Genomic DNA, 16,648 nt, shown 5'->3' with positions numbered 1-16,648 from the left:
AATCGTATTTATTGAGCGCTACTGTATGCAGAGCACTGTACTATCATAAGAACGATGATGGCATCTCTTCATCAATCAATCAATCAATCAATCGTATTTACATACTATATATATTAAATTTATATTCTATAGTATATCTATCTATCAATCAATCAATCGCATTTATATACTATATATTATATTTATATACTATAGTGTATATATATCAATCAATCAGTCGTATTTATATACTATAGATATCATCAATCGTATTTATTGAGCGCTACTGTGTGCAGAGCACTGTACTATCATAACAACGATGATGGCATCTCTTCATCAATCAATCAATCAATCGTATTTATATACTATATATTATATTTATATACTATAGTATATATATATCAATCAATCAATCAATCGTATTTATATACTATATATTATATTTATATACTATAGTGTATATATATCAATATCAATCAGTCGTATTTATATACTATAGATATCATCAATCGTATTTATTGAGCGCTTACTATGTGCAGAGCATTGGACTAAGCGCTTGGGAAGTACAAGTTGGCAACACATAGAGACAGTCCCTACCCAGCAGTGGGCTCACAGTCTAAAATATATTATATTTATATACTATAGTATATATACATCAATCAATCAGTCGTATTTATATACTATATATATTATATTTATATACTATAGTGTATATATATCAATCAATCAGTCGTATTTATATACTATATATATTATATTTATATACTATAGTGTATATATATCAATCAATCAGTCGTATTTATATACTATATATATTATATTTATATACTATAGTGTATATATATCAGTCAATCAGTCGTATTTATGTACTATATATATTATATTTATATACTATAGTATATATAAATCAATCGATCGTATTTATATACTATATATTATATTTATATACTATAGTATATATATTAATCAATCAATCGTATTTATTGAGCGCTTACTGCGTGCAGAGCACGGGGCTAAGCGCTTGGGAAGCACAAGTTGGCAACATATAGAGACAGTAATCATCATCAGTCATATTTATTGAGCGCTTACTGTGTGCAGAGCACGGGGCTAAGCGTTTGGGAAGCACAATGTGCCAACATCTAGAGACAGTCATCATCATCAATCATATTTATTGAGCGCTTACTGTGTGCAGAGCACTGGACTAAGCGCTTGGGAAGCACAAGTTGGCAACATCTACAGTCATCATCAATCGTATTTATTGAGCACTTACTGTGTGCAGAGCACGGGGCTAAGCGCTTGGGAAGCACAAGGTGGCAACATCTAGAGACAGTCATCATCATCAATCGTATTTATTGAGCGCTTACTGTGTGCAGAGCACTGGGCTAAGCGCTTGGGAAGCACAAGTTGGCCACATAGAGAGACGGTCCCTACCCAACAGCGGGCTCACAGTCTAGAAGGGAACCAAACCAAACATACTAACAAAATAAAATAAGTAGAACGGATATGTACAAGTAAAATAAGTCAATAGAGTAATATATCATCATCATCATCAATCGTATTTATTGAGCGCTTACTATGTGCAGAGCACTGGACTAAGCGCTTGGGAAGTACAAATTGGCAACATATAGAGACAATCCCTACCCAACAGGGGGCTCACAGTCTAAAAGGAGGAGACAGAGAACAAAACCAAACATACTAACAAAATAAAATAAGTAGAACAGATATGTACAAGTAAAATAAGTAAATGAATAGAGTAATAAATATGTACAAACATATAGACATATATACAGGTGCTGTGGGGAAGGGAAGGAGGTAAAACGGGGGGAGGGAGAGGGAGAGGAAGGAGGGGGCTGGGTGTGGGAAGGCCTCCTGGAGGAGGTGAGCTCTCAGCAGGGCCTTGAAGGGAGGAAGAGAGCTAGCTTGGCGGATGGGCGGAGGGAGGGCATTCCCGGCCCGGGGGGAGGACGTGGGCCGGGGGTCGAAGGCGGGACAGGCGAGAACGAGGCCTAACGGTGAGGAGATTAGCGGCGGAGGAGCGGTATATACATTTATATACAATCAATCGTATTATTTACTGTGTGCAGAGCACTGGACTAAGCGCTTGGGAAGTACAAGTTGGCCACATATAGAGACAGTCCCTACCCAATAGTGGGCTCACAGTCTCTTAAGCGCTTACTACGTTCTAAACGCTGGGGCTGGGGGGGGGGGGGGCGGGATCCAAAGTGATCAGGTTGTCCCACGGGGGGCTCACAGGCTTCGTGGGAAAGCAGCGTGGCTCAGTGGAAAGAGCCCGGGCTTTGGAGTCAGAGGTCAGGAGTTCAAACCCCGGCTCCACCAGTTGTCAGCTGTGTGACTTTGGGCAAGTCACTTCACTTTTCTGGGCCTCAGTTCCCTCATCCGGAAAATGGGGATTAAGACTTTGAGCCCCACCGTGAGACAACCTGGTCACCCTGTAACCTCCCCAGCGCTTAGAACAGTGCTTTGCACACAGTAAATGCTTAATAAATGCCATTATTATTATTATTGTCCCCATTTTACAGAGGAGGGAACGGAGGCACGGAGGTGACTTGCCCAAGGTCACTCAGCTGACGAGTGGCGGAGAGGGATTAGAACCCCTGACCTCGGACTCCCAAACCCAGGCTCCTTCCACTGAGTCACCCTAATTCTCGTGCATCTATAATTCCCTTTGTTTATGGCCCCGTTGAACTGTATGTTGCCGATTTGTTTCCCAAGTGCTTAGTATGTGCTCAAAAAATACGATTGAATGGTATTGATGTCTGCCTTCCCCCCACCGCCCCTCGACTGTGAGCCCGTTGTGGGCAGGGATTGTCTCTCTTTATTTGCTGCAGTAATCATAATGATGATGGCATTTGTTAAGCGCTTACTATGTTCCGAGCACTGTATTGTGCTTCCCAAGCGCTTAGTATAGTGCTCTGCACACAGTATGCGCTCAATAAATACGATTGAATGGTACTGATGTCTGCCTTCGCCCCACCGCCCCTCGACTGTGAGCCCGTTGTGGGCAGGGATTGTCTCTTTTTATTTGCTGCATTAATCATAATGATGGTGGCATTTGTGAGCCCGTTGTGGGCAGGGATTGTCTCTCGTTATTTGCTGCATTAATCATAATGATGGTGGCATTTGTTAAGCACTTACTATGTGCCGAGCACTGTAATGTACTTTCCAGAGCGCTTAGTACGGTGTTCTGCATGCTGTAAGTGCTCGATAAACACGATTGAATGAATTGAATGAATGAATGAAGGTCGGGGGACCCGGGGATGGGGAGGGGGGTCCGTCTATCAAGGGAGGTGGCCGGCCCCGTCCAGCTTCCGAGGAAGAGGAGGAGGACACAGTAAGCGCTCAATAAATACGATTGATTGATTGATTGATTGACTGAGGAAGCAGGAGTCACCCTCAGCCCGCGATTGAGGGCGGCTCTTGCGGCCCACCCCAGCTTCTCCTGCTCGATTCTAATAATAATAATGATGACGGTGGTATTTGTTAAGTGCTTACTTATGTGCCAGGTACCATACTAAGCGCTGGGGTGGATACCAGCAAATGGGGTTGGGCACAGTCCCTGCCCCACTTGGGGCTCAGAGTCTCGATCCCCATTTTACAGATGGGGGAACCGAGGCCCAGAGAAGTGAAGTGATTTGCCCCAAGTCACCCGGCAGACCAGTGGGGGGATTAGAACCCATGACCTTCTGACCCCAGGCCCGTGCTCTCTCCATCACGCCATGCTGCTTCTCGATTCTACCCCATCCCAGCCCATCTCCGCCACCACACCCGCCGCCTCTCTCCAGCCTGACGTCCCTGATGATTCCTTCGGAGTCTGAAGAGATCGAGGAACCCAAGACCAGGATGGGTTAAGTCGCTTTGGGAAAAAAAATCAACCCATCCATCATCGGCCCTGCCCGTGTATTAGACGCTTGGAGAGGACACTAGAGCTCATAGGCATGAGCCCTTGTCTTCAAGGAGTTTACAATCTAGTAGGGGACACGGACACTAAAATAAGTTACAGAGGAAGAAGAAACAGGGGATGTACGTGAGAGTTGAGCCAGAATCCTTGCACTAATGAAGCCAGACTCCTGGGACCATCGGAGCAGCGTGGCTCAGTGGAAAGATCACGGGCTTTGGAGTCAGAGGTCATGGGTTCGAATCCCGGCTCCGCCACATGTCTGCTGTGTGACCTTGGCCAAGTCACTTAACTTCTCGGAGCCTCAGTTACCTCATCTTGTAAAATGGGGATGATGACTGTGAGCCCCACGCGGGGCAACCTGATCAACTTGTATCCCCCCAGCGCTTAGAACAGTGCTTTGCACATAGTAAGCACTTAATAAATGCCATTATTATTATTATTATCGGAGAGCCAAAGGCCCCTTTCCCCCCCAAACAATCTGGGTAACTGTCTGCCTGGCTCTAGGGACTGGCAGAGAATAATGACACTAGAAAAGGCCAAGTAGAATATCCCAGCCCCGATAATCCCCAGTGGTGAGTGGTGGAGGACCATCCAAACATTGGCTCACAATTACAGTGACAAGTCTGAGCTGACTACTTCCCAAAAAACCTTCATGCACATCTAGTCACAGTATATTTATGGTACACTAATGGTATGCTTCTGGCCCGGTTGTCATAATCCTTCCCTAGAAGATGCCCTCAGCCAGGGTGGCTGCGCAGCAAAGTGAGTGCGCTCCGTGGGTGAGTTTAGCTGGGAGTGTTTCCACAGTATGATGGACCTGGGAAACGTCCTTTGGTTGTGGCTTTGGCAGCGGGCATGATGAGGCTGTGCCATCCACGACCACTGCAGATGTTCTGAAGCCAATCCACAAGGCTTCTCCAGCTGCTGCTGTTGCCCCAAACTACATCTCTGCCCCTTCTCTGCTTTGTAAGAGCAGAGAAGTAGCATGGCCTAGTGGAAAGAGCCCAGGCTTGGGAGTCAGAGGGCATGGGTTCTAATCCTGGCTCCGCCACTTATCAGCCGTGTGACTTTGGGTAAGTCACTTAACTTCCCTTCTAGACTGTGAGCCCACTGTTGGGTAGCTACCGTCTCTATATGTTGCCAACTTGTACTTCCCAAGCGCTTAGTACAGTGCTCTGTACACAGTAAGCGCTCAATAAATACGATTGATTGATTCTCCGTGCCTCAGTTACCTCATCTGGAAAAAGGGGATAAAGACTGTGAGCCCCACGTGGGACAACCTGATTGCTTTGTATCTACCCCAGCACTTAGAACAGTGCTTGGCACATAGTAAGTGCTTAACAAATACCATTATTATTATCATTATTGTCATTATTATTATAGTTGGGTTTCCCCATCCTAACAACTTCTTCTCATCTAGGCTGTATGCAGTATCCCACTTTAGCTTGGCCTCCAGCAGTCAGGGGTGCTTTTATTTCAATAGTCCATTCGATTATTTATTCTGATTACTCTATTTGTAAGTAGCGATCAATTGATGGCATTTATTGAGCGCTCACTGTATTCAGGGAGAGTGCTGTACTAAGCACTTGGGAGAGTATGATACAGCCCAGCTGGTACACGTTTTCCCTAATCAGAGGAGCTATTCTCCTGTGTAGAGCGAAAACTCTTTGTGATGATGATGATGCTAATGGCATTTAAGTGCTTACTATGTGCAAAGCACTGTTCTAAGCGCTGGGGAGGTTACAGTGATGATGATGATAATGGCATTTCTTAAGCACTTACTATGTGCAAAGCACTGTTCTAGGCGCTGGGGAGGTTACAAGGTGATCAGGGGAAGTGTCACTTCTTTCTGTTGTACTTTCTCAAGCGTTTAGCACAGTATATTGTATTCAGTGGATGCTCAATAAAAATAATTGCTCCTCTTCCTCCACCTTCTCCTCTCCCTCTTCCTCCTCCTCATCCTCCTGCTTCTCCTTTCTTTCCTCCTCTTCCTCCACCTTCTCCTCCTCTTCTCCCTCCTCCATGCAGCCCGGAGGATGTGTACAGTAGCCACTGCGGTTTTCTCCTAGCAAGGTGGCAACCTGCTAATACTTTGTTCTTTCAATTTAATGTTGAATCATTGGTGACACTGAAGGTAACTGAATAGCCTTTGATGTCTAGCAGATTTGCAACCCTCAAACATGTAGAAAAGTGCATACAGCTCAGCCCTGGTAAGAATCGTGACTTGACCGAGAGCTTGGAGCCACGACAGTGCCACATTCCTTCTGCCAGGGTTCAGAAGAACCTTCTCTCTTTGTTTTCAGTCTCTCATCGATGCAGTATTAGATGGGCCGAGCCCCGTCCAGGTAGCAGTATTGCATTCAGGGTCAGCCTTTGGTTGTGTTGCTGATGAAAATCATTTCTCAGTAAATACGATTGAATGAATTACTGGTACGTGGAATATCCTTTATAACAGTGCCGAGTAGCTAGGGCAGTGTACCGCACACAATAGATACCCATTAGTCTAGGTTTGGGCATGACTCGGTTGTTTTCCTCGAAGCATTTATTTAGGACTTGTATGAGGGTAGAGTCATTGAAGCATTGAAAGAAGAAATTGGAAGATTTGGGGGAAGATTGGTTGTGAAAGGGGAATGAGAGAGAAGACTCGGAGAAAATAAGAAGAAGAATAAGAATGGTTATTGTACTTGTGAAGTGCTTACCAAGTGCCAAGCACTGTGCTATGCACGGGGTAGATACAAATTAATCAGGTTGGACACAGTCCCTGTCCCACATGGGACTCACCCTCTTATTCCCATTTTATGGATGAGGTAACTGAGAGAGAGGGAAGTCAGGTGACTTGCCCAAGGGCACACAGCAGGCATGGCTCAGTGAAGCAGCGTGGCTCAGTGGAAAGAGCACGGGCTTTGGAGTCAGAGGTCCTGGGTTCGAATCCCGACTCCACCACAAGTCTGCTGTGTGACCTTGGGCAAGTCACTTAACTTCTCTGTGCTTCAGTTACCTCATCTGTAAAAATGGGGATTAAGACTGTGAGCTCCACGTGGGACAACTTGATCACATTGTATCCCCCCCAGCGCTTAGAACAGTGCTTTGCACATGTAAGCGCTTAACAAATGCCATTATTATTATTATTATGTGGTAGAGCCGAAGGACTTCCAGATCCAGGCTGTAACCACTGAACCACCCTGCTTCTCCGTGACAATTCTGAGGATGCAAGTGAGGGCGGGGGGGCAGGTGTGATGGTGTCCACAGTGTCCACAGTGATGAAAACGTTAGGAAGAGGTGAAAACTTAGGAGGGCAGGCCACCAACAATTCCCTTTTAGATTTCTGAATCTTCTTCACGCTTCATCAACCCTCTGTAGCGCATCATTGTTACCTGTGGGTGTACTTGCAGGGAGCAGGGAGAAGCAGAAGCTTCTAGACGACGCTCTTGGCCTCCAGCTGAAATCTCAGAAAGTGTGAGCCCTCAAAGGGACAGGAAGTCTGTCTTATTCTCACCCGGGTATCCTGTCCCAGCACACAGTACAGTGCTCTTAACTTAATAAATACTGTTACTACTGCTCAGACCACCATAACATGTTTCCTTTTGGTTCTCAAGTATTTCTGCTTTAATATGGGTTAAACTTTTGTCTGGTGATGACATAAATGGCCAGAGAAACCATAGAGTAATCTTAAGCGTTTCATAAATTTTTCTGGTCCATACCTGAATGATGGTGTCAGATCCTTTTGGAAGACAATTACTCTCCCCACTTTCAAAGCCTTATTGAAGGCACATCTCCTCCAAGAGGCCTTCCCTGACTAGGCCCTCATTTCCTCTTCTCCCCTTCCTTTCTGCGCCCCTCTGATGTGCTCCCTTCATTCACCCCTTCCTCATCCCCACACCACTTACGTACATATCCGTAATTAATTTATTTATTTATATTCAGGTCTGTGTCCTCCTCTAGGCTGTAAGCTCACTGTGGGCAGGGAATGTGTCTACCAACTCCGTTATTTTGTTATATTGTACTCTCCTAAGCGCTTAGTATAGTGCTCTGAAAACAGTAAGCACTCAGTAAATACGATTGACTGATAGACTAATAGAGGAGTGGAAACTGAAAGCTCGTCGTGGGCAAGGAACATGCATACCAACTCCATTCATTCATTCATTCAATTGTATTTATTGAGCGCCTACTGTGTGCAGAGCACTGTACTAAGCGCTTGGGTAGTACAAGTTGGCAACGTATAGAGACGGTCCCTACCCAACAGCGGGCTCACAGTCTAGAAGGGGAAGACAGACAACAAAACAAAACATATTAACAAAATAAAGTAAATAGAATAGTAAATAGGTACAAATAAAATAGAGTAGTAAATATGTACAAACATATATACAGGTGCTGTGGGGAGGGGAAGGAGGTAAGGCAGGGGGATGGGGAGGGGGAGGAGGGGGAGAGGAAGGAGGGGGGCTCAGTCTGGGAAGGCCTCCTGGAGGAGGTGAGCTCTCAGTAGGGCTTTGAAGGGAGGAAGAGAGCTAGCTTGGCGGATGTGGGGAGGGAGGGCATTCCAGGCAAGGGGGAGGACGTGGGCCGGGGGTCGACGGCGGGACAGGCGAGAACAAGTTATACTGTGCTCTCCTAAGCGTTTAGCACAATGTCCTGCATACAGTAAGCGCTAAATAAATACCATTGATGACGATGGAGAAGTCTGATTTCTGGATCACATATTTGCTCTGCTGCAAAGGCTGGGCTCTCTGCTCCATCTTGGGGTTTAAACTAGTTCCTTCTAAGTGTCTTAAGAGCCTGGAATGAGTGTTTTGCTTCTTTGGGACTCTTTCAAGCATTTAGCACAGTGTTTAACACTCAGGAGGTGCTCAATAAACACCAGGCTTTACTGCCAATCTTTCCAGGTTATATCCCTCCAACTGCCACCTGAGCACTTGTTTACTCATAGCCTCCTGTAGCACTTAAGTAAATATCTTACCTTCCTTTGCACCAACTCATGCCCCTGGTCCACGTCCTTCCTCTGGCCTGGAATGCCCTCTCTCCTCACATCTGCCAAACTAGCTCTCTTCCGCCCTTCAAAGCCCCACTGAGAGCCCACCTCCTCCAGGAGGCCTTCCCAGATTGAGCCCCCCTTTTCCTCTGCTCCTCCTCCCCATCGCCCCTGCTCTACCCCCTTCACCACCCCACAGCACTTGTGTATATTTGTACATATTTATTATTCTATTTATTAATGATGTGTATATATCTATGTGAGCTCGTTGTTGGGTAGGTACTGTCTCTACATGTTGCCGATTTGTACTTCCCAAGCGCTTAGGACAGTGCTCTGCACACAGTAAGCGCTCAATAAATGCGATTGAATGAATGAATGAATAATTCTATTTTATCTATTTTGATGCTATTGATGCCTGTCTACTTGTTTTGTTTTGTTGTCTGTCTCCCCCTTCTAGACTGTGAGCCCATTGTTGGGTAGGGACTGTCTCTATCTGTTGCCAAATTGTACTTTCCAAGCGCTTAGTAAATAAACACTAATAAACACTATTATTATTATTATATTATTATTAGTAGTAGTAGTACAGCACTCTGCACACAGTAAGTGCTCCATAAATGCAACTGAATGAATGAATGAATGAATTTCTTGCCCTCGAGGAGTTTATCGTCTGAAACTAGTACAAAAAATATGGTCGATGGATGTTGATACAGCTCTTTGACCCTGCCATTCAAGCTCAGGGCTGGCAAGCTTCTGAAGTTGCCTACAAGACTTAGATTCCTGGGAAAACCCTATTGCAAGAACACAAAGAGCTACTAGGTGTGGAAGACACAAGTTTCTTTGCCGTAATTACTCTTTGGTTTCCGGATCATTTTCATGCCACTGTCTCTGGTACTATTTGGTAATAACACCCATCGGAGGTGAACACTTAATACAGTGCTCTGCACCGGGTAAGTACTCGATAAATATGATTGATTTATCAGGGGCTTTCTGACCGATGGCATCTCAGAGAGTCAGTCAGTCGGTCAATCGTATTTATTGATCGCTCACTCTGTGCAGACCACTGTACTAAGCACCCGGGAGAGTGCATTATGCCAATACACGTTACCTGCCCGCAACGAGCTTATAGTCTAGAGGGGGACACAGTCAACCAGTATGTGTTGTCTGGCAGGGCTGAGTGTGAGTGCGCTGCACAATTATCACTGTGCCGCTAGCACAATCACAAATTCCTTTGGGCAGTTTGTCCGTCTTGCAGGCTTGGTGATTGGACCGAGACTTGTCCGAACTTCTTTCCCAAAGGGAGGCTTCATCCGTGAGCCTCTCCAGGACACCTGGAGCTGCCTTGGGACTGCCTCACGTTCACCTCCCATCTTCCCGGCTGGGATTTTCTGCTTCAAGAGGCTGTGAAGGATCTGGATTCTAATACCTGTTCTGCCACTTGTCTGCTGTGCTGCTTTGTGTGATCTTGGGCAAGTCACTTTACTCTCCTGTGCCTCAGTTACCGCATCTGTAAAGTGGGGATTAAGACTGGGAGTCCAGTGTTGGACAGGGACTGTGTCAAACCTGAGTAGCTTGTATCTACCCCAGTGTTTAGTATGGTGCCTGGCACATAATAAGCCCTTAACAGATAACATAAAAAAACCTCAGTTCTTCCATAAAACCTGCTTTTACTCTGAGTCATGATAGAAATGCTATTGGGGAGTTAGGAAAAGTTTGCCCAACAATGCGGGCCTGTCTGGATAACAGTCATATTTACTAAGTGATTACCGTGTGCAGAGCACTGTACTACTACTACTCCTACTAATTATGGTATTTGTTAAGTGCTTACTATGTGCCAAGCACTGTTCTAAGCACTGGGGTAGATACAAGGTAATCAGGCTGTCCCATGTGGGGCTCGCAATCTTAATGAGAAGCAGCATGGCTCAGTGGAAAGAGCACGGGCTTTGGAGTCAGAGGTCAGGGGTTCAAATTCCGGCTCTGCCAATTGTCAGCTGTGTGACTTTGGGCAAGTCACTTAACTTCTCTGGGCCTCAGTTCCCTCATCTGTAAAATGGGGATTAAGACTGTGAGCTCCCCATGGGACACCCTAATCACCTTGTAACCTCTCCAGCGCTTAGGACAGTGCTTTGCACATAGTAAGCGTTTTATGAATGCCATCGTTATTATTATTATTAATCCCCATTTTACAGATGATGTAACTGAGGCACAGTGAAGTGACTTGCCCAAAGTCACACAGCTGACGCGGCGGAGCTTGCTTCTCAGCGCAGAGGCCCCGCCCCTCCCCGAGTAATAGTAATACTAATGATAATGGTATTTGTTAAGCGCTTACTTTGTGCAAAGCACTGTTCTAAGCGCTGGGGGGATCCAAGGTGATCGGGTTGTCCCACAGGGGGCTCACAATCTCCATCCCCATTTTCCAGCTGAGGTAACTGAGGCCCAGAGAAGTGAAGTGGCTTGCCCAAAGTCACACAGCTGACACGTGGTGGAAGTAGGATTAGAACCCACGACCTCCGACTCCCAAGCCCGGGCTCTTTCCACTGAACCACGCTGCTTCCCTAAGGAGCAGACCCCGCCCCCTCACTGCGTATGCCCCGCCCCTCCCCGAACAGCCCCTCCCCTTCCCGCGCATGCCCCGCCCCTCAGTTCCCAGGCCCCGCCCCTTCTCGATCATGCCACGCCCCTCCAGAACTGGCCCCTCCCCTTCTAGCGCATGCCCCGCCCCTCCTTGCGCGTGCCCCCCTCCCCGGACAGACCCCTCCCCTTTCAGCTCATGCCCCGCCCCTCAGTTCTCAGGCCCCTCCCTCCTTGCGCATGCCCCGTCCCTCCTTGCGTAGGCCCCGCCCCTCACTGCGCATGCCCCCCCCCCCGGACAGCCCCCTCCCCTTTCAGCGCATGCCCCGCCCCTCAGTTCTCAGGCCCCTTCCCTCCCCGAACAGGCCCCTTCCCTCCCCGAACAGGCCCCTCCCCTTCTCGCGCATGCCCCGCCCCTCACTCCTCAGGCCCCGCCCCTCGCGGAGCAAGCCCCTCCCCTCCCCGCGCAGGGCCCGCCCCTTCTCGCGCAGCCCCCGCCCTCTCAGTTCTCAGGCCCCTTCCCTCCCCGAACAGGCCCCTCCCCTTCTCGCGCATGCCCCGCCCTTCAGTTCTCAGCCCCCTCCCCTTCTCGCGCAGAGCCCGCCCTCTCAGTTCGCAGGCCCCTTCCCTCCCCGAACAGGCCCCTCCCCTCCACGCGCATGCCCCGCCCCTCATTTCTCAGGCCCCGCCCCTCGCGGAGCAGGCCCCTCCCCCTCCGTGCAGGCCCCTCCCCTTCTCGCGCATGCCCCGCCCTTCAGTCATCAGGCCCCGCCCCCGCGGAGCAGGCCCCGCCTCTCCCCGCGCAGGCCCCGCCCCTCCATTCTCGCGCATGCGCCGCCCCCTCAGTTCTCAGGCCATATGGTTGTACATATTTATTACTCTATTTATCTATTTATTTATTTATTTTACTTGTACATTTCTATCCTACTTATTTTATTTTGTTGGTATGTTTGGTTCTGTTCTCTGTCTCCCCCTTTTAGACTGTGAGCCCACTGTTGGGTAGGGACTGTCTCTATGTGATGCCAATTTGTACTTCCCAAGCGCTTAGTACAGTGCTCTGCACATAGTAAGCGCTCAATAAATACGATTGATTGATTGATTGATTCCCTCCCCTCCCAGGGCCCCCCCCCCTTCTCGCGCATGCGCCGCCCCTCCCCGCGCAGGCCCCGCCCCTCCCCGCGCAGGCCCCGCCCTCCCGCCCTCCGGGCCGCGCCTGCCCGGAACGTTTGGGTGGCGGCGGCGCAGGCCCCGGCGGTGCCCATTAGGGGACGGACCGCCTGTGCCCCGCCGCCTGCGGGCCGGCCCGGAACAGTCGCCCGCCCGCCCTCCCGTTTGGTCGCCAAACGAGGAGGAGGAGGAGGCGGCGGCTGAGGCCCGGGCATCGCCCTCGCCGCCGCCGCCGCCGCCATGGACGACCAGGGCTGCCCCCGCTGCAAGACCACCAAGTACCGGAACCCCGCCCTGAAGCTGATGGTCAACGTCTGCGGGCACACGCTGTGAGGCCGCCGGGGCGGGCACGGGCACGGGCACGGGCACGCGCACGCGCCGGGGCGGGGGCGGGGGGGGGCACAGCCGACGGGGCGTTCACTCATTCATTCATTCATTCAATCAATCGTATTTATTGAGCGCTTACTATGTGCAGAGCACTGTACTAAGCGCTTGGGAAGTACAAATTGGCAACACATAGAGACAGCCCCTACCCAACGGTGGGCTCACAGTCTAAAAGGGGGAGACAGAGAACAGAACCAAACATACCAACAAAATAAAATAGGATAGAAATGTACAAGTAAAATAAATAAATAAATAGAGTAATAAATATGTACAACCGTATATACATATATACATGGGTCATGGGTTCAAATCCCGGCTCCGCCACGTGTCAGCTGGGTGACTCTGGGCATATACATGGGTCATGGGTTCAAATCCCGGCTCCGCCACTTGTCAGCCGGGCGACTCTGGGCAGCTCACTTCACTTCTCTGGGCCTCAGTCCCCTCATCTGGAAAATGGGGATTAATAATGATAATGTTGGCATTTGTTAAGCGCTTACTATGTGCAAAGCGCCGTTCTGAGCGCTGGGGAGGTTTACAAGGTGATCAGGTTGTCCCACGTGGGGCTCACAGTCTTCATCCCCATTTTACAGATGAGGGAACTGAGGCTCAGAGAAGTGAAGTGACTTGCCCAAGGTCACACAGCAGACGTGCGGCGGAGCCGGGATTCGAACCCATGACCTCTGACTCCAAAGCCCGGGCTCTTTCCACTGAGCCACGCTGCTTCTCTGTGATTAAGACTGTGAGCCCCACGTGGGACAACTTGATCCCATTGTATCCCCCCCAGTGCTTAGAACAGTGCTTTGCTCATAGTAAGCGCTTAACAAATGCCATTATTATTATTATTATTCTCAGACCATGCCCCTCCCCGAGCATTATTATTATTATTATTCTCAGACCATGCCCCTCCCCGAACATTATTATTATTGTTATTATTATTATTCAACATTCAACATCTAGAGACGGTCCCTACCCAACAGCGGGCTCACAGTCCAGAAGTGGGGGAGACAGACAACAAAACAAAACATATTAACCAAATAAAATAAATAGAATAAACGCGCACACGTAAAATAAAGAGAGTAATAGCTATATACAAACATATATACATGTATACTGGTGCTGTGGGGAGGGGAAGAGCAGCGTGGCTCAGCGGAAAGAGCCCGGGCTTTGGAGCCAGAGTTCATGGGTTCAAATCCCGGCTCCGCCACTTGTCAGCTGGGTGACTCTGGGCAAGTCACTTCACTTCTCTGGGCCTCAGTTCCCTCATCTGTAAAATGGGGATTAAGACTGTGAGCCCCACGTGGGACAACTGGATCCCATTGTATCCCCCCCCCCCAGTGCTTAGAACAGTGCTTTGCACATAGTAAGCGCTTAACAAATGCCATTACTACTATTATTATTATTCTTCATTCAATCGTATTTATTGAGGGCTTACTGTGTGCAGAGCACTGGACGAAGCGCTTGGGAAGACCAAGTTGGCAACTTCTAGAGACGGTCCCGACCCGACAGTGGGCTCACAGTCTAGAAGGGGGGAGACAGACAACAAAACCGAAGATATCAACACAATAAAATAAATATGGACAAGTAAAATAAAGTAATAAATATGGACAAACATATACGTATATACTGGTGCTGTGGGGAGGGGAAGGAGGGAGAGAGGAAGGAGGGGGCTCAGTGGGGGATTCATTCATTCATTCAGTCGTATTTATTGAGCGCTTACTGTGTGCAGAGCACTGGACTAAGCGCTTGGGAAGTACAAGTTGGCAACATCTAGAGACGGTCCCTGCCCAACAGCAGGCTCACAGTCTAGAAGGGGGAGACAGACAACAAAACAAAACATATTAACAAAATAAAATAAATAGAATAAATACGTACATGTAAAATAAATAGAGTAATAAATATGTACAAACATATATACATATATACTGGTGCTGTGGGGAGGGGAAGAGCAGCGTGGCTCAGTGGAAAGAGCCCGGGCTTTGGAGTCAGAGGTCATAGGTTCAAATCCCGGCCCCGCCACTTGTCAGCTGTGTGACTTTGGGCAAGTCACTTCACTTCTCTGGGCCTCAGTTACCTCATCTGTCAAACGGGGATTAAGCCTGTGAGCCCCCCGTGGGACAACCTGATCACCTTGTAAACTCCCCAGCGCTTAGAATAGTGCTTTGCACATAGTAAGCACTTAATAAATGCCATTATTATTATTATTATATATGTATATATGTTTGTACATATTTATTACTCTGTTTTACTTGTACATATCTATTCTATTTTATTTTGTTAATATGTTTGGCTTTGTTCTCTGTCTCCCCCTTCTAGACTGTGAGCCCACTGTTGAGTAGGGACTGTCTCTATATGTTGCCAACTTGTACTTAGTCCAGTGCTCTGCACACAGTAAGCGCTCAATAAATGCGATTGATTGATGATTGAGAGAGGAAGGAGGGGGCTCAGTGGGGGATTCATTCATTCATTCAATCGTATTTATTGAGCGCTTACTGTGTGCAGAGCACTGGACGAAGCACTTGCGAAGTACAAGTTGGCAACATATAGAGACGGTCCCTACCTGACAGCGGGCTCACAGTCTAGAAGGGGGGAGACAGACAACAAAACAAAACATATTAACTAGGTAAAATAAATAGAATAAATACGTACTCGTAAAATAAATACAGTAATAAATATGTATAAACATATACATATATACTGGTGCTGTGGGGAGGGGAAGGAGGGAGAGAGGAAGGAGGGGGCTCAGTGGGGGATTCATTCATTCATTCAATCGTATTTATTGAGCGCTTAAGGCTGTGAGCCCCCCGTGGGACAACCTGATCACCTTGTATCTACCCCAGTGCTTAGAACAGTGCTTGGCACATAGTAAGCGCTTAAATGAATACCAACATTATTATTGGGTCACTTCACTTCTCTGGGCCTCAATTCCCTCAGCCATTGAATGGGATGGAGACTGTGAGCCCCACGTGGGACGGGGACGGTGTCCAAACCGATTTGCTTGTCTCCACCCAGGCGCTTAGTACAAAGCCTAGCACGTAGTAAGCACTTAACAAATACCGTAATTATTGTTAATTTATTATTTCCTGGGCCTCAATTACCTTAGCTGTAAAATGGGGAATAAGACTGTGATGTGAGCCCTGTGCAGGACAGGGACTGCGTCCAACCTGATTTGCTCGTATTCACCCCAGCGCTTAGTACAGTGCCTGGCACCCAATAAGCACTTAACAGCTACCATATTTATTATTATTTGTCAAACGCTTACTATGCGCCAGGCATTGTACTAAGCGCTGGGGTGGATACAAGTGATGTTATTGATGCCTGACTATTTGTTTTGTTGTCTGTCTCCCCCTTCTAGACTGTGAGCTCGATGTTGGGTAGAGATTGTCTCTCTCTGTTGCCGATTTGTACTCTCCAAGCGCTTAGTACAGTGCTCTACACACAGTAAGCACTCAATAAATACAGTTGAATGAATATAAATCGGGTTGGACACAGTCCCTGGCCCACATGGGGCTCACAGTCTCAATCCCCATTTTACAGGTGAGGTAACTGAGGTTCCCGAGGAGTGAAGTGACTTGTCCAAGGTCAGACAGCGAACAAGTGGCAGAGCCAGGATTAGAACCCATGACCTCCTGACTCCCAGGCCGAAATAGCTCAGTTGGGAGAACATT

The 16,648-nt window shown here is 47.9% G+C and overlaps 1 protein-coding gene across 1 annotated transcript in view; it reads left to right on the top strand.

Annotated features, from left to right (window-relative positions):
- The first annotated feature begins 12,774 nt into the window (after positions 1-12,774).
- Positions 12,775-16,648, top strand: part of MNAT1 (MNAT1 component of CDK activating kinase) — a 76,935-nt gene continuing 73,061 nt past the window's right edge. Inside the window, exon 1 of the mRNA XM_038756189.1 lies at positions 12,775-12,928. Coding sequence (XP_038612117.1) covers positions 12,840-12,928 — 89 coding nt within the window. The 5' untranslated portion in view covers positions 12,775-12,839. The remainder of the gene's footprint in view (positions 12,929-16,648) is intronic.

The sequence above is a fragment of the Tachyglossus aculeatus genome, chromosome 14 (genome assembly GCF_015852505.1).
Source record: "Tachyglossus aculeatus isolate mTacAcu1 chromosome 14, mTacAcu1.pri, whole genome shotgun sequence".
NCBI lineage: Eukaryota > Metazoa > Chordata > Mammalia > Monotremata > Tachyglossidae > Tachyglossus > Tachyglossus aculeatus.
Note: the sequence above shows the minus strand (reverse complement) of the source record. Positions and strands in the feature narration are given on the sequence as shown.